Source organism: Bufo bufo, chromosome 3, assembly GCF_905171765.1.
Source record: "Bufo bufo chromosome 3, aBufBuf1.1, whole genome shotgun sequence".
Taxonomy (NCBI): Eukaryota; Metazoa; Chordata; class Amphibia; order Anura; family Bufonidae; genus Bufo; species Bufo bufo.
Window position 1 is genome coordinate 158,386,707 of NC_053391.1, and position 19,722 is coordinate 158,406,428.

Consider the following 19,722-nt stretch of genomic DNA (forward strand, 5'->3'; position numbering starts at 1 on the left):
GCATGGGAGATGATTGTTTCTCACCCACTGTGCTTGAGCCATCCTCCATGTTGCTCTTGCACTCTGAAAGTGCTGCAAATGAATTATGGAGAGTCACAGACTGTGGGACATGCCTTCTATCCACAACTCTCAGTCTACCTGAACCTACAGTAACCCATCTTCCATTTCTAAGGGGCCTCTGTGGCAGTGGCATTGCAATGTTCTCAGCCTGAGTTTGTTTAGTGGTTAATTTAAAAATCTCATATTTCAAAAATGATATTTCCTGCTGCATTATGGAGAGCTGTCTACAGATCAGACAGTATCCAAACCTTTGAAGAGTGGAACCTGAAATAAAAGCACAGCACAGAACCAGATCTGCCATTGTAAAGAGGGGAAAGATTTTAAACAAACAAATCTTACTTGTTTAGATTGTATACACCTCCAGATTACCTCCTGAGTATCTCCTGAATATCTCCAATGCACTTCTAACAGCAGCACTTGAAATAGCAGCCTTGGAAAAGCAGCAAGCTATGATTAGCAAGCTAATACTGTGTGGATATATATACACACACTCCCACAAAGGCTCCTCCCCCAACAGCAAATTAACACCTTACTTGCCTATGCTCATTTGCAATCAGACAATAGAGATACTGTGTCTAGCAAATTCCTTAGCTCTTTTGAAACACAGTGTCTGTGTATTCACCAGAAACACCACTGAAGATCTGCTACAGTGGAAAAACTCTGAGTTAGACTGTTAGTCTCCTGAATATCTCCAATGCACTTCTAACAGCAGCACTTGAAATAGCAGCCTTGTAAAAGCAGCAAGCTTGAAGGAGAGTGATGGGGTGCTGCACCAGATGACCTGGCCTCCACAGTCACAGGACATGAACCCAATCGAGATGGTTTGGGGTGAGCTGGACTGCAGAGTGAAGGCAAAAGGGCCAACAAGTGCTAAGCATCTCTGGGAACTCTTTCAAGACTGTTGGAAGACCATTTCAGGGGACTACCTCTTGAAGCTCATCAAGAGAATGCCAAGAATGTGCAAAGCAGTAATCAAAGCAAAAGGTGGCTACTTTGAAGAACCTAGAATATGACATATTTTCAGTTGTTTCACACTTGTTTGTTATGTATATAATTCCACATGTGTTAATTCATAGTTTTGATGCCTTCATAGTCATGAAAATAAAGAAAACTCTTTGAATGAGAAGGAGTGTCCAAACTTTTGGTCTGTACTGTATATTGCAGATATTTAGTGGGAGATAGTCAGTGTAGGTTAGATGATATGGTGATATAGGTTCTGCTGTCCTCACATACATGCTACGTACCGTACATAGTGCTGTATGTATGTATGTATGTATGCTACATACAGTCGTGGCCAAAAGTTTTGAGAATGACACAAATATTAGTTTTCACAAAGTTTGCTGCTAAACTGCTTTTAGATCTTTGTTTCAGTTGTTTCTGTGATGTAGTGAAATATAATTACACGCACTTCATACGTTTCAAAAGCTTTTATCGACAATTACATGACATTTATGCAAAGAGTCAGTATTTGCAGTGTTGGCCCTTCTTTTTCAGGACCTCTGCAATTCGACTGGGCATGCTCTCAATCAACTTCTGGGCCAATTCCTGACTAATAGCAACCCTTTCTTTCATAATCACTTCTTGGAGTTTGTCAGAATTAGTGGGTTTTTGTTTGTCCACCCGCCGCTTGAGGATTGACCACAAGTTCTCAATGGGATTAAGATCTGGGGAGTTTCCAGGCCATGGACCCAAAATGTCAACGTTTTGGTCCCCAAGCCACTTAGTTATCACTTTTGCCTTATGGCACGGTGCTCCATCGTGCTGGAAAATGCATTGTTCTTCACCAAACTGTTGTTGGATTGTTGGAAGAAGTTGCTGTTGGAGGGTGTTTTGGTACCATTCTTTATTCATGGCTGTGTTTTTGGGCAAAATTGTGAGTGAGCCCACTCCCTTGGATGAGATGCAACCCCACACATGAATGGTCTCAGGATGCTTTACTGTTGGCATGACACAGGACTGATGGTAGCGCTCACCTTTTCTTCTCCGGACAAGCCTTTTTCCAGATGCCCCAAACAATCGGAAAGAGGCTTCATCGGAGAATATGACTTTGCCCCAGTCCTCAGCAGTCCATTCACCATACTTTCTGCAGAAGATCAATCTGTCCCTGATGTTTTTTTTGGAGATAAGTGGCTTCTTTGCTGGCCTTCTTGACACCAGGCCATCTTCCAAAAGTCTTCACCTCACTGTGCGTGCAGATGCGCTCACACCTGCCTGCTGCCATTCCTGAGCAAGCGGCTTCCGCACTGGTGGCACTCCGATCCCACAGCTGAATCCTCTTTAGGAGACGATCCTGGCGCTTGCTGGACTTTCTTGGATGCCCTGAAGCCTTCTTAACAAGAATTGAACCTCTTTCCTTGAAGTTCTTGATGATCCTATAAATTGTTTATTGAGGTGCAATCTTAGTAGCCACAATATCCTTGACTGTGAAGCCATTTTTATGCAACGCAATGATGGCTGCACGCGTTTCTTTGCAGGTCACCATGGTTAACAATGGAAGAACAATGATTTCAAGCATCACCCTCCTTTTAACATGTCAAGTCTGCCATTTTAACCCAATCAGCCTGACATAATGATCTCCAGCCTTGTGCTCGTCAACATTCTCACCTGAGTTAACAAGACGATTACTGAAATGATCTCAGCAAGTCCTTTAATGACAGCAATGAAATGCAGTGGAAAGGTTTTTTGGGGATTAAGTTAATTTTCATGGCAAAGAAGGACTTTGCAATTCATCTGATCACTCTTCATAACATTCTGGAGTATATGCAATTTGCTATTATAAAAACTTAAGCAGCAACTTTTCCAATTTCCAATATTTATGTAATTCTCAAAACTTTTGGCCATGACTGTACATACATACATAGAGATGGCCTTGCGGTTCGCCCCGCTGTCGTTTTGCGGAAAACTTTGCGTGTTCGTGATTCGCCGAACATATGGAGATATTCGCGCCCGCCATATTCTTTTACATTGTGAAGAACTTTGACCCATGACACATCCATCAGGTGGTACAGGACAGCCAATTGAGACGTTTCAGCACATGGACATACCCCCTACCTTATAAATAAACCTGATCTGGCCGCCATTTTACATTCAGTGTTTTGCTAGTGTGGGGAGAGGTTGCTGTGTGGAGCAGGGACAGACTGTTAGGGACACCAAACGCTAGCTAATAGGCCCACAAAAGTAATTTTAAGGACTAGTATAGGTGTGCTATCGATATGTGTGATACACAGAGGGGTGAGATATACTTATAATATACTTTTATAATGAGTCAAAAACACATAGCTCTATATAGTGATCACCTGGAAGTCAGGGGACTAGGGGCTAGAGGCTTACTAGGGCCATTTTTATATAGGGTAAGGTTCCGGACGGGGTCGCTCTTATCAGGGCGGGTGGTCTGTGGATAGGCTATCAGGGTCAGAATAGCACCCCCCTGTAGGGCAATATCAGGGACAGTTATTTGCCCACCCTGTCCTTCAATACCACATCATCATCTAGCCCAGGGATAGATGTTTTTTGCTTTCCCTCCGGGATTCATGGATGTGCACTGGTACCCCCCGGATTGTGGTAGGACATATGGTTTCTCATTTGGTGCCACCGAGCACCTGATTTAGTGCCGCCGAGCACTTGTTATTGCCTACCACAGCTATGCTTTTTGCTTAACTTTAATAATTGGATTTATTTTTATTTTGAGGGATATCTATTCTATTCACATGTCCGCAAAATGGGTCCACATCCGGAATGTGCTGTCCGCATCCGCATTTGCGGATCCACATCCGCATTTGCGGATCCGCACTTCCGCATCCGTGCTTCCGTTTCCAAAAAAAAAATAGAACATGTCCTATTCTTGTCCGCAATTGCAGACAAGATTAGGCATTTTCTATTATAGTGCCGGCAATGTGCGGTCCACAAATTGCGGAATGCACATTGCCAGTGTCTGTGTTTTGTGGATCCGCAAAACACTTACGGACGTGTGAATGGACCCTCATAGTAACATTATTAAAGGTTAGTTTTATCTTTATGTATATTCTAATAGATTGCCTTCCTTGTACAATGTTATAATATACTTTTTATGTTAGAAAGTATATTATAGTGCATTTGTATTGTGCGGCAGTTGTGTGCTGTTCTGCTGCGATACTGCGGGTATAGAGAGGGACAAGCGTTATTGGAATAAATAATTTCTATTGGTGTGATATACTAGTTATCCCCCAAAAAAACAGATTGAAGCGGGGTGTTATATACCAATATACTTTCTTTATAGTGCATTTGGGTACTGTATAGTGCATTTGTGCATGCACGTACGCGAAAATTATATTGCCGATATTTGCATTGAAAAAAATTATGAATGGAGATTGCAAATTCGAAAAATACATCTGGCATGTCACTGTCCATGTTGTGGGACTATTTGTGAACTTTTAGTAATTATTTCTTGGCTGCAAATATGAGCTGAAGGTTTTTCAGGTTCGCATGCTATTAAAATGAATGGGACACGCCGCGAACTTGCGGTACGCGAACATTTGATCACGTTCACGCGATCGCGTTCGCGAACTGTCCTGGCAGATGTTCATCCATCACTATACATACATACATAGTGCTGTGATGTCACAAATTCACAACAATACTTAATGCACCAATCACTAATAAGTAGTCAGACCTGTCAAAATGTGAAGTTGCACGTATTGCGCCAAAATATTCGCATTATTAGTGTCAAATTCGCAATCGCAAATATATTGGAGCACTCTATCTACATATAAAGCTACTGTAATGTTCTGCCGTGCCAACCATTTTCTCCAGTTTCAGGAAACTTCTAGCAGCTTGAAAAATTTAGCTATAGTGACCCACGCCTATATTTCGCGTGGATTGCGCGAAAATTCCTGCGCGCACAACTTTTGTCTCCGCTCCAAAATCATCTTCTGAGCAGAAACCTAATGGACCCCATTATAGTCTATGGGGTCAGTAGGTACCGTTCGGCTCAGTTATGTGCCGAAACCGTCCTTTCCGTTCTCCTGCTCCTTTAACGGAGCAGGAGAATGGAAAGGCTGAATGCTGATGTGAACTCAGCCTTAAGAAGAGAGATGCTGGAGGGCTAAGTAAGAGCAAACAGTCTGCAATTTCCAGAGGATGCTGGCGACCAGGATGTCCGACGGCATGGTAAATGATGTGACATCCAAACCCACAGGGAACAGTTGGGCACACAAAGTAGGCATAACACACACAATTACAGACATGTCTATGCACATTGTACTTCTCCAATCAGATAAAAAACTGAGTGCTTTTAAAGGCAAGCTGTTTTGTTGGGAAGGGCACAGTATACTGCATAGCTCCAGAGGAAAACATCTCTAACTTTACAGGGGCAGCTGAACTACAGTATAGCTCATCCGATCAACATGTGCTCCTCTAAAGAACTTGAATTTCCACATATACTTAATGACTATCAACATGGATTTTTAGTTTCAAAGGTAAGTACATAAATGCATTTTTGCAGATGTAAATTTTCCAATGTCATGGAACATAAAGAGTTTTTAAGATTGTGAAAACTTTAAAGGTAATCTGTCACTACAGTTTTGGACTATTATATGCTGAGTAGTACTAAAGATAAAAAATCCAGATTGAAACTTTTTCCAAGAGTTGTAATGTTTTTATTTTACAGTTGTCGGAACTGAATCAGGGCTCACTTTATGTGGAACAAGTTTTTGCTTTTATTGATACCATTTTAACCCTTTCATGACCAAGGGTCATTGATGCCCCAGTGTCCAGGTCAAAATTTACAAATCTGACATGCGTTACTTTATGTGGTAATAGCTTTGGAACACTTTTACTTATCCAAGCCATTCTGAGATTGTTTTCTCGTGACACATTGTACTTCATGATAGTCATATATTTGAGTCAATATATTTCACATTTAATTATGAAAAAATCCCAAATTTACCAAAAATTTAGAAAAATTCACAATGTTCCAAATTTCAATTTCTCTGCTTCTAAAACAGAAAGTGATACCTAATAAAATATTTATTACTTAACATTCCCCATATGTCTACTTTATGTTGGCATCATTTTGGAAATGTCATTTTATTTTTTTAGGACGTTAGAAGGCTTAGAAGTTTAGAAGCAATTCTTACAATTTTTAAGAAAATTTCCAAAACCCACTTTTTAAGAACCAGTTCAGGTCTGAAGTCACTTTATGGGGCTTACATAGTGGAAACCCCCATAAATGACCCCATTGTAGAAACTACACCCCTCAAGTTACTCAAAACTGATTTTACAAACTTTTTTAACCCTTTAGGCGTTCCACAAGAATTAAAGGAAAATGGAGATGAAATTTCTAAATTTCACTTTTTTGGCAGATTTTCCATTTTATAATTTTTTTTCTTTAACACATTGAGGGTTAACAGCCAAACAAAACTCAATATTTATTACCCTGATTCCGCGGTGTACATAAACACCCCACATGTGGTCGTAAACTGCTGTACGGGCACACGGCAGGGCGCAGAATGAAAGGAATGCCATACGGTTTTTGGAAGGCAGATTGTGCTGGATTGGTTTTCTGAACGCCATATGTTTTTTATTTTTCTGCCGATCGTCTTGCGCAGGGGCTCGTTTTTTGCAGAAAGTATTGAGGTTTTTATTGGTACCAGTTTTGGAACAGTTTTCATTTATTTATTTTTACAGCGTTCATCTGAGGAGTTAGGTCATGTGATAGTTTTATAGAAAAGATCGTTACGGACGTGGCAATACCTAATATGTATACTTTTTCTTATTTATTTAAGTTTTACATAATAATAGCATTTCTGAAACCAAAAAAATTATGTTTTAGTGTCTCTATAGTCTGAGAGCCATAGCTTTTTTATTTTTTGGGCGATTGTCTTAAATAGGGTATCATTTTTTGCGGAACGAGGTGACGGTTTGATTGGTACTATTTTGGGGGTCATAAACCTTTTTGATCGCTTGCTGTTGCACTTTTTGTGATGTAAGGTGACAAAAATAGCTTTTTTGACACTGTTTCTTTAATTTTATTTTTATGGTGTTTATCGGACGGGGTCTATCATGTGATATGTTTATAGAGACGGTTGTTACGGACGCGGTGACACCTAATATGTGTAGTTTATTTCATTTTTTCATTTTTTTTTATAGAAAATGGCAATTTATTTTTTTAATTTACATTTTTATTTATTTTTTATTTTTCATTTTTATCATTTTCACTTTCTTTTTTTATCAAGTCCCACTTGGATTATGAAGATCCAGTGAAGCTGATGGCTGTACTATACTTTGCAATGCTCTTGCATTGCAAAGTATAATACTATTAGATGCCTTGTAATGCCCTGTAGGTGGCAACAGCGGACGCTTTTGCAAAGCGTCCGGTTGCCATGGCAACCATCGGGTGCCGCAATCACAGCGCTGCAGCCCCGATGGTTGAGAGAGGGAGCTCCCTCCCTCTATTAACCCCATAAATGCCGCAATCGCGGCATCTATGGGGTTACAGGAGAGTGTCAGCATAGAGCTGACACTCTCTGTAGATGGCGGCGGCTCAGTAATGGAGCCGCCGCCATCACACACAGCAGGGGGATCGGGGGGGTTCGGGGTAAGCGCTGGAAAGGGGGTGGGGGGATCGGGGGGGTATGGCCGCCAATATTGAGGGAGGCTGGGGCAGGAAGGGCGGGTGAGAATGAATGCATGGGGCGGGGAGGGGGCGAACTGCATCAGGGCAGCTGCCTGCCTCTAGATGAGCTGCAGGCGGACACAAGTGGGGGCTTGGAGGGGCACAGATGGGGTGCACAGCCACAGATCGGGGGCACAGATGGGGGGTATTATGAGGACCCTACCTGATTTCATGCTCTGATCTGCAGAGCGCAGATCAGAGCATGAAACCGGCATTTTTTTCACTGCCGCGATCCGATTGGTTAGTCTGCACAGACTAACCAATCGGATCGATTGTCGGCAAGTGGCCACTCTGATTGGTCCCTTGCCGGCATTACTAGACTGTATGCTGTCCGTGACAGCAGCAGGGCTCGGGCAGAAGCTTTAATCCAAGCGCTTTGCAGCGCTTGGATTAAAGAGCTGGTTTGACGTTTATACACGTGGTAGCTGCACGGGGTATGTGCAGCTATCACGTATATATACAGATTGCGGTCGGGAAGAGGTTAAGGAGCACAACATTTTTGATTGCTTGTTTTTAATTTTTTGCAAGGTGAATGAACAAAAAGCAGCAACTTAGCATTGCTTTGTCAAGTCTTTTTATGGCCTTCATTGGCATTCACTGGGAGCTATATGATGTGATCATTTCAAAGTCTGGGTTGTTCTGAATGTGGCAATAACAATTATGATTGTTTTTTTATGGGGAATGAATGTGGATTTTTTTAAACAGAAACTTTATTGAATTGTTATTTACTACGTTACTACTTTTTTGTCCCAGAAGATGATGCGAACATGCAATCATTTGTTTGCTTACATAACACACTGCAGTACACTGTAGTTCAGTGTATTATACCTGTCATTTTAAGATACTTTCACACTAGCTTTTTGGCTTTCCGTTTATGAGATCTGTTCAGGGCTCTGGCAAGCGGTCCAAAACTGATGCATTCTGAATCGAAAAGGATCCGCTCAGAATGTATCAGTTTGCCTCCGTTCAATTGCCATTCCACTCTGGTGGCGGACACCAAAACGCTGCCTGTAGCATTTTTCTGTCCGCCTGATGAAGCGGAGCAAAATGGATCAGTCCTGGCACACAATGTAAGTCAATGGGGACACAATCTGGCACAATAGAAAACGGATCCGTCGTGGCTATTGAAGACGTAATACAACTGGATACGTTCATGATGGATGCATGCTGTGGTATTATTTTAATGGAAGCGTTTTTGCACATCCACGACGGATCCGCAAAAAACGCTAGTGTGAAAGTAGCCTTAGACTAATATTCAGCCTATTAGACCTCACCTCTGGCAGGGTCTAATAGGCTACTCCACTTGGCAGATGCAGGAACCACTGTTTAGAATCAGGCCACATAATTTTAGACTAGTATCTGCTGTAATACATGAATAGCACTGCAGATAAAAAAAATCCAGATTGCAACTTTTTATTTTTCTATTTCACCACTGTCAGTGCTAAAAGCCATACTGAAATAAATTGTCAGGATTGTTGTGCATACACACAGGTCCCCTCCATTATTTTCGCACTGAACAGAAGTCCAAACTGTATATTTTATTGCAATTTTTTGTGCTGACAGTGGGGGAATCTTAACAGTAGGAAAATAATACATTTTCACTCCTTATTTGCAGCACTACAGCCAATTTTGTCTGGTCACTGTTTTTCAGCACTGGGTCTTTCTCTAACAGCTGGAATCTGAGAAACCTCCAGTCCTGACCATTTAACCCCTTAGATGTAATTATGAATACCAACTGCATTTAAATGTTTTCAGAGATAGGCGCTCCCTCTTTACCCAGCCTCTGCCAAGTGCCGTAGCCTATTAGGCCCTGCCAGATGGGCTGCAAAAGTAAGTCCTTATAAAGCAATGTGGAAGAAAAAAGTTTTGGCTCCTGAAATGAGAAAATGAAAATAAATGAAAAAATTGCCAGTCACTAATTAAGCTTTGACAGTTTTGTTTTCATATTCAGCCTTGACTACATGCAGAGTATGGTTTTCATCACAGTAAGCATCACAGCTTAATTCATGCATGCTTTGCTTATTACATTATATGAATAGTATAGTATTTATAGAACATAGTGTTATAGTAAGACCCATTAGACTTATCATTAAAATAAAAAAATTGGTTTACATGGAGCCCCAACCCAGGAAACACCAGACCATGACCACTACCACTTAATAGTTTCTAATATTACCATTATACTATTACTGAACAACACACATCACACAAAGACCAGTATTACTGCACATGTGTTCTCTGTTTGGCGATTTATTTATTTTCTAGCAAACCATGGTCACCACAACTTCTTCGAGTCACAACCTGCGATTACAGAGTTTGCAACATACATCTTGGGGTCCTCATTTTTCCAGCACCCACCTTACTTTTCCCAAACTTACACAAACTCCTCATACTGCTGGTATCCCCAATTGCGTGCCTGTTGCTGCCCCATCTGCCCCTGTTACTGTACCTGTGTAGTACTGTGCTCCCAAATACTGTACTTCATAATAACTTCTTAACAACCCCCAATAATAGTGCCAGATACACAGTGCCTTATATAGGGACCAGATAATTAAAGTGCACCACACAGTAAAAGTGCCATATTTTGTAACCCACAGAGTAATAGTAATTCTCAATGCCCCCACAAAGTTATCATGCCAAACGTTGCATACAAAGTACTCATACACTCTTAAAAGTTATAATGACCCTTAGAAAGTGATACTGCATCTCAGACAGTAATAATGCCCCCGCCTTCCTAGAGTCATAACTTTTTTTTATTTTTCTGTTCACTTAACCTTATGAGGGCTTATTTTTTGCAGGACAAGTTCTAATTGCATCATTTGCTGTTGCATATAATGTAGTGGGAAACGAGGAAAAAATTCTGCCAGTTTTTTTTGTTTATGACGTTCACCGTGCGATAAAATTGACCTGTCACACACTTGTATCGTTTTTCTTGCATTTTAATACAGAAAAAAATTTAAAACACAAAAAAAAATGTATTCTGACTCCTTTAACTTTTTTGTAGTTATGCATGTGGAGCTGTGTGAGGGCAATTTTTTTTCAGGCGATCTGTACTTTTCAGTGATACCATTTCTAATTGTGTGTGACTTTTTGGACACTTTTTATATTTTTATATACCGTTACATTTTTTGGGTGGAGTTGAAGTGACAAAACATGGCGAGTTGTTTTTTTTAACTTTTTTTTCGCTATTGCATTCGCTGTATGGGATTAATATTGTTATATTTTAATAGTATGTGTGTTTTTGCAGACGAGGATGCCGATGATGTTCAATTTTTTATTGGTTAAGTATTTTTATTTTTATTTTAGGGAAAAAGGGGTGATTTGAAACTTTATATATATATATATATATATATATATATATATATATATATATATTTATTTATTTTATATTTTTTTCATATTTTAAAAAAACTTTTTTTAAGTTACCCTGGATGACTATAACTGGCATTGCCCATTGTGTTAGTTGTTGGCAATATAGCCATCATTAAACACTTCGGGGTTCATTTACTAAACAGAAATATGCCAGGTCTAAAAAAGTGGGCATTGGTTAGGCAGGCCGGCATTTACCATTTTCTGCACAAGCTAGGAAGCTGTCTTACATTTAGAAGCAGCTGTGAATCGGCGGATCCACCAACTGTGTAGGGCATCTAAAACGCCGGTCTTAATAAATGTGTCCCTTCATTTTCAGTAGAACAATACAGCGATGCCACCTGGTGGCCTGTATTGGTATATTTTACTAATAGCTGAAGAAGCCTGCTTGAGGCTTTGGTCTATTAGTACAGTTTAACTGTGTTTCCCGATCTCAGCCGGGGAACACTGTTACAGCAGTGGGAGTGCGCGGCTCCCGCTTCCAGACTGGTCAGATGTCATGGCTCTGCTTGCATGAGAAGGTGCCATGTTTAAAGATGCGAAGGGGGTTTACCACCATAATAAATAAATGGCTCCTTAAGAACTAATGATGCCTCCTTTCCAATGTTCTATAGTTTGCAGGTTTGCACTCCCACAACAACTATTTGTACTGAGGGCCTTATTTCCAATTATGCCCTAAAGGGCACATGCCTAGTTCAGGGGCCAGCAATGGTGACACCACAGAGAACATTTTTTAAATGGCGGGCTGCCTACAACTGTGGCCAGATTTTCCCACCTGCAGTGAAGCTCCCTACACACACATCGATGGCAGAGGACAAGAAGCAAGAGGTTTAATGCTCCTCCCTTTAGTCTGCACTGCAGTGCTATCTGTTAAGCTGATTGGTGGAGCAGCAGCAGTCACATAGCCACTACAGGCAATCTGAGAGCCAGTCTACATGCCTCTGAGCACTGCATCCCAATCCCACAGGTATGGATCCCTATCATCCAGATGCCATCAATTAGGCTACTATATATGTACTATATGCAGGAGATCTACCATATATACATATATAGCAGTATATATAGTAGATCTCCTGCATATAGTGTAAGTGCATATATAATATGTGAACTATATGCAGGAGTACTACAATATATGCATCTGCAGAAGATATACTACATACAGATATAGCAGAGTTAACACAAACACTTGGTGAGTTATCACATCTAGTTAACGCTTTATGACTGTGACTGATAACTCTGCTACATCTGTATACAATATATATGTATAGTAGATCTCCTACAGATAGTGCATATATAGCAGTATATATAGTAGATCTCCTGCATATAGTAAATATATTGTACAGTATATGCATTTGCACTTCTTTTGAAAGCTCAGTCCTACTTGTTTAATGTTAAGATGTCTTCCTTTAAGTCAATAAAATAAATCTCCCTATTATGCGCAAATCATTGACAACCAGGAAAGTGAGGAATTTTAGTTTTTTAAAATGACAATAAAAAAGAGAAAATTGTGATAAAAATGAATGCAATTTCAATGCAGTTTTTACCCGTACCTCAACAGTCATGTCTGAATACATACCTTGGCCAGTTTCAGACTCCAATAATACAACTGAATGTTAACATCTACCATTCTACTTCTGCAACATCTGGATCCCTTGTGGTTCTTTTGAAACCCATAACACATCCATAATACAGTCATAATACTGTCATTATATTGTTTTTGCAAACACTGCAGTATTCCTTCTGGGATTCGCATCCCCCACCTATCCCTTGGTTGAACTTGATGGACTTATGTCTTTTTTCAACCGTATTAACTATGTAACTATGTAACTATTTTTTATTTTCTTTTTAGCACAAAATTTTAAGTAGCTTGTTGCTTTTCTCTTGTAGACTATATTTGCAGCATGTGAACTTGGAGTTTTTGATTTACTACATGAAGTACAGGAACCCATTCCAGCAGCGACCATTGCTTCTCGCTTGAGCACCACTGAAGATGGAATGGAGCGCTTGCTTGATGTCTGTGTTGGACTGAAGCTTTTAAAAGTTGACTTGAAAAATAACAAAGGTAACTTTATCTGAACAATCAAAAGTTTATATTTGGTCTCTACACTTTAGGGTACTTTCACACTTGCGTTTTTCTTTTCTGGCATAGAGTTCCGTCACAGGGGCTCTATACCAGCAAATAACTGATCAGTTTTATTCCCATGCTTTCTGAATGGAGAGTAATCCGTTCAGGATGCATCAGGATGTCTTCAGTTCAGTCGTTTTGACTGATCAGCATGCTACGGTTTTATCTCTGGCGAAAAAAACTGAAGACTTGCCTGAATGCCGGATCCTGCATTTTTTCCAATAGGAATGTATTAGTGCCGGATCCGGCATTCAGAATACCGGAATGGCGGATCCGTTTTTCCGGTCTGCGCATGCGCAGACAGAAAAAAAGGTGAAAAAAATTAATGCCTGATCCGTTTTTGCCGGATGAATCCGGAAAGACGGATCTGGCATTTCAATGCATTTTTTCGACTGATCAGGCATTTTTAAGACTGATCAGGATCCTGATCAGTCTTACTAATGCCATCAGTTGGCATACGTTTTGCCTGATCCGGCGACGGAACTGCTTGCCGGATCTCTCTGCCGCAAGTGTGAAAGAAGCCTTATGGTATCAAAAGTTGTCCTCATAGATGTGAACAGCAGACTTGACAATTACACATGGTACAGCTGCAAAAATAATACACAACTAGACAATAATCAATGAAACACTGTTGACATACACTAATTATATTCAGTAAAAAGGGGCAGTTGTAAGTGTGTCAGATTTTGCTGAAAGGATCTTTTTGGCCCTGAGTGGTTTCTGTGTCTCCCCATTCTAGGATGGTGGAAGGATTCGGGCAGACACATTTGAAACTTAAAGAGAACCTGTCACCGGGATTTTGGGTATAGAGCTGAGGACATGGGTTGCTAGGTGGCCGCTAGCACATCCGCAATACCCAGTCCCCATAGCTCTGTGTGCTTTTATTGTGTAAAAAAAAACGATTTGATACATATGCAAATTAACCTGAGATGAGTCCTGTACGTGAGATGAGTCAGGGACAGGACTCATCTCTGGTTAATTTGTATATGTATCAAATCGTTTTTTTTACACAATAAAAGCACACAGAGCTATGGGGACTGGATATTGCGGATGTGCTAGCGGCCATCTAGCAACCCATGTCCTCCGCTCTATACACAAAATCCCGGTGACAGGTTCCCTTTAAGATGAACTTTACTTGGTTCATGTGCGGTTACAAGCTTGGTGGTTATGACACTCTTTTGATAGGCAACGGGCTTACACAGTAATTTCACAGAAATTCTCTTTAAGAAGCAACACTTGAATTTGCTGATAGGATGGTGTTCAGCGATGAGTGGGAAGGTCAGTCACCACAATGTTAGAATCTTGCGCTCAGAAAACCCATATGCCCTTATCGAGCCAATGGGGGACTCACTGAAAGCAAACGTGTTTTGTGCAAAGAGCAGCTGCAAGCCGCAAGGTCTCTTCTTTTTCCTTGAATACTGACACTGGCCACTCACACCCAGAAATGTTAGGGTAATGGCTTATGCCACAGATGGAGTATCTGCCAAATTCAGTCTATCAGCAGGATGGTGCTTCTCATAATCTCCAGTTGGGTATTCACTGATACCTGAATGAAACTTTACTAGAAAGCAGAATTTGCAGCGCTGGAATAAATGGTTTATTGTTGCTCTGGGCTCTACAATTACCAGATTTAACACCCTGTGATTTCTGTCTGTGGGGCTACATCAAGAACCGAGTGTATTTGACACTCCAGCCACAACATCTTAACAACTTGAGATGACACATCACTACAAATGTGGAGTCCATATAAGAGAAAATAGTGGAATGCATCTGGGCAGAACTGGACTATTCCTTAGACCAATGGAATTCATATTGAACATTTCTAGTGTATAGCCGGTCCTTTTTTTATCTGCACTGTCACTATATAATATCCACTGGTTTGTACTTCATGATAAGCTGCGTCCCTTACTTAATCTAAAATACTAACATAATACTAACATGTTGGGAGGCAGAACGATTATGTTAGTATTTTAGATTCAATAAGGGACGCAGATTATCATGAAGTACGAATCAATGGATATTATATAGTGACAGTGCAGATAAAATAGGACCGTCTAGAGCGCGGACCAACCGGCATATACCTAATGCTGCACGTACATATTCCCCTGGGGAGATATATGTAACATGGGAAAGTCTCTTTATTAGATGAAATACATAAGGTAAACTACACTGCACCACCTGCTGATATTTTTTAATTAGTCTCACGAACAATGGTGTAATTCTTTTTAAACAAACTGCTTGCAGCGTTATTCTGTCCACGATTGGGACGCAACAAAACTGAACGGAATGCATTCTGGTGCATTGTTTCGTTCAGTTTTGTCCCCATTGGCAATAAATGGGGACAAAACGGAAGCGTTTTCCCCCGCTATTGAGATCCTATGACGAATCTCAATAGCGAAAAGGGAAAGCGTATATGTAAAAGTAGCCTAAATCAATTCAAGTGACTAAAAGGTCTTTGCGTATTCATACACATTATCCAACAACAAAAATATAACTGTCACTAAATTGCAGCATAACCTCACTGTTTCTTACAAAACACATGTTTTCAATATAATACAGTCCTGATCAAAAGTCCTGGCAAAAAAATCATATTTAGCATGGCTGGATCTTAACAAGGCTTCCACATGCAACAAGAAGAAATGAGAGTGAGACAAAACATTTTTGAGCTTTCAATTTAATGAAAACAACGAATAAACTGAAACAGGCTGTTTTTCAGCTGATCAAAAGTTTAGGACAACACCTCCCAAAAAAAACTAAACCCCCCCAAAACAGAAATCCAACTTCCAAACATGAACTCAGTAATGAGTAGCTCCACCATTATTGTTTATCACTTCAAAAATTCGTTTCGGCATGCTTGATGCAAGCATTTCCATGAGGTGAGTGGGAACATTTCTCCAAGTGGTGAAGACGGCCGCACGAAGGCCATCTACTGTCTGGAACTGTTGTCCATTTTTGTAAACTTCCCTTGCCATCCATCCCCAAAGGTTCTCAATTGAATTTAGATCAGGGGAACACACAGGATGGCCAAAAGAGTAATGTTATTCTCCTGGAAGAAGTCCCTTGTCCTGCGGGCATTGTGTACTGTAGCGTTGTCCTGTTGAAAAACCCAGTCGTTACCACACAGACGAGGGCCCTCAGTCATGAGGAATGCTCTCTGCAACATCTGGACATAGCCAGCGGCCGTTTGACGCTCCATTGTTCCACAGAAGGAAAAAGCACCCCAGACCATTATGGCGCCCCCTCCACTGTGGCACGTAGAAAACATCTCAGGTTGGATCTGCTTGTCATGCCAGTAACGTTGGGAACCATCAGCACCATTAAGGTTACATTTTTTCTCATCAGAGAATAAAACTTTCTTCCACCTTTGAATGTCCCATGTTTGGTGCTCTCTTGCAAAGTCCAAAAGAGCAGTTCTGTGGCATTCAAGGAGATGAGGTCTTGTTTTTGAAGCCCTTCAGTCTCATATGCCGTCTGATGGTTTTGGGGCTGCAGTCAGCACCAGTAAGGGCCTTAATTTGGGTCGAGGATCGTCCAGTGTCTTGGATCCTCCGGCTCAGTGCTGATGAAATTTTTTTGGGTCTTCCACTTGACTTTTTTGTTCCATAACCCTCAGGATCATTTAAGAAATTCCAAATGACTGTCTTACTGCGTCCCACCTCAGCAGCGATGGCGCGCTGTGAGAGACCCTGCTTATGCAGTTCAACAACCCGACCACGTTCAAAAAGGGAGAGTTTTTTTGCCTTTGCCATCACAACGTGTGACTACCTGACAGAAAATGACAATGAATCCACATCTTTGCACAGATTTGGCCTTTTAAAGGCATGTGGTCCTAAAATTTGGATCAGCTGAAAAATAGCCTGTTTCAGTTTAATCGTTATTTTCAATTAATTGAATGCTCAAAAAATGTTTTGTCTCCCTCTCATTTCTTCTTGTTGCATGTTGAAGCTCTACTTGGAACCTTGTTAAGATCCAACAATGTAAAATATGATTTTTTGCCATTTTTAAAGTGGTCTTAAACTTTTGATCAGGACTGTATGTGTGTAATATATCACAATGCAGTAAATCAAGGGTCATTATATCTATAAGGGGACCATCGTAGGATCTTTACATTTACAATGCATTACACCAGTGTGGCTACTCTACAATGTCGATTGAATCCTGAGACAAGCATATGACTCTCCCAGGGTGGCGATATGCTATATTAGACAGCTATGTCCAGATTCCATACACACAGGGTGTTTTACCTTCCCTTATAGTCCTCCATTCCCTCATACTCCATTGATCTCTATGGGAGGCCCTAATACACCTGCAGATGTATCAGGTAATTGTCGGGAAGTAAGCATTCGTTCCCAGCAATTGCCTGCTTGCTAGCGGAGGAAACTGCTGATATCACATGCATCAATCTCCTCCTTGGTATGGGGATGAGAGCATAGGGAGGGTATAAAAAAAACTGCAAGGACAGTGCATCAGACTCATTGTCAACAGGTGGTCTAATATATAGGCTTGTTTATCTAGTTCATCTGCTGCCCCATTCATACTTAATCTGTTAAGTTATACATAGACTTATTGCGTATCAGACAGGCCTTCTAATATATAGGCGCGTTTTTCTGCTGTGCCATTCATACCTAATCTGTTATATTACTGATTATATTACTGTACACTTTGGCCAACATACAGTTGACTGGGCCCTCAAAAGGAACAGAAAGAGGCAAAAAATGTTGCTGTAGCTGGCACAAGTAGCAGCAGAGGGTGGTGGTAGCAACATCTCAGGTGACATACTCGGCAGTGTGGGAATTTTTTATCAAGTCGCTTGAGGGCATTAGCATAGCAATATGCAGGAAATGTTGGCAGAAGGTGAAGCGCGGTCATCAAGAGAATGCCAAGAGTGTGCAAAGCAGTAATCAAAGCAAAAGGTGGCTACTTTGAAGAACTTAGAATATGACATATTTTCAGTTGTTTCACACTAATTTGTTATGTATATAATTCCACATGTGTTAATTCATAGTTTTGATGCCTTCAGTGTGAATCTCCAATTTTCATAGTCATGAAAATAAAGAAAACTCTTTGAATGAGAAGGTGTGTCCAAACTTTTGGTCTGTACTGTATGTATGTTGAGCAGAAGATGAGCCAGTCCTTGAGCCTTTTGGTGTCTGGTACAGTTCATGCAAGTGCTGACGTGCGGAACTGTTACTATGGTCCAGGGCAATATATGTCCTTTACAGCTCACTGGATAAATGCGGTTCCAGCCCAGGCATTCCAGCAAATTGGCCAGGTGATGGCATTGGGATCATGGGATTTCTGTCCTCCTCAGCTCCTCCTCCTCCATATTTTCCTCAGCCTACACTGTAGGCACAGTTCAGCATAACTGTTCAGTTCAGTTCATGAAAAGCATGGCATTGTCATGTGGTGCTGCACTTGATCAGCCTGGGCGAACAGAGTCACAACGGGGAGGAACTGCTCTGCATCGTCAACCAAGAATTGAATCCTGGCGGTTTCATCGCCACCTGGAGATAGGAACCATGGTCACTGATAACAGGAAGAACATTCTGTCTGCACTGTGTCAGAGAGGGTTGAACCATGGGCCCTGCATGGCACATGTCTTTAATATGGCTGTCACCCAGTTCCTGAAGTCTTCCACCCAACTGCAAGACGTTTTGAAAATGTCAAGGAAACTGTGTACTTAAGCCACTCTTACCATTGTGGGGATTCGCTCTGGTAAAACAAAACTTCAGTGCCTATTCACTCACAAGGCATAACAAAGCAACATTTTTCAGTCTTAGTGTTTGTTCACACAAAAGAAAGTCCAAAGAACAAAACAATCACCTTGTTAGCAGGTTTTTCCAGCGGTCCACAACATGCTTTAGGGGGCCTGTCTTTTAAGGACAGCTAGGTGTTGTCAAAACCAGTCCGGTGTTTAACCCAACCTGGCTGCAAATCAGCCCAGCAGCACACACTGGGAAAAAAATACCTGTCCTCCCAGACCATACCCTTCACTGTGTCACACCATGTAAAACACACCCTCCTTGATCTGCAAAGTCAGAAGGGTGTTCCCCAACATCCCCTCATATGTGACGTTTCCACACATTGGAACTCCATACTCTACATTTTGGATTGACACCCGTAACTGATTTCTTGATGATGCAGATGGACCGGACTACTCCCCGGTATAACTTTGACATTAGACAGTGGCAGCTTATGCTTGGCAACTGCCACTTGCTAAGCCCCTTTAAGGAGGCCACTTTATTTAACAGTCACCAGGCTGCGGGATGAATGATGTGATTGTACTCATTCATGCCAGAAATCTGACTGGCGAGGAGAAATAAAACGTGGTACCTACATATCATGGCTAACTGAGTGCTGTGGAGGCTTAACTGGCACAGGAAGAGGAGGTGGATGAGGACATAAACACCCAGGAATTCTATACAGCCCTTGGTGGTTGATCTACCCAAGTGACAGGAGAGGAGCAGGAGGAGCTAGAGGGCGATGATGAAGACGATCAGATGACCCTGACAGACCG

The 19,722-nt window shown here is 41.2% G+C and overlaps 1 protein-coding gene across 1 annotated transcript in view; it reads left to right on the forward strand.

The window, feature by feature from the left end:
• Nucleotides 1–5,343: 5,343 nt before the first annotated feature.
• Nucleotides 5,344–19,722, forward strand: part of LOC120994864 (acetylserotonin O-methyltransferase-like) — a 193,832-nt gene continuing 179,453 nt past the window's right edge. The window contains exons 1-2 of the mRNA XM_040423731.1: nucleotides 5,344–5,513; nucleotides 12,968–13,142. Of these exons, the coding sequence (XP_040279665.1) occupies nucleotides 5,442–5,513; nucleotides 12,968–13,142 (247 nt within the window). The 5' untranslated portion in view covers nucleotides 5,344–5,441. The remainder of the gene's footprint in view (nucleotides 5,514–12,967; nucleotides 13,143–19,722) is intronic.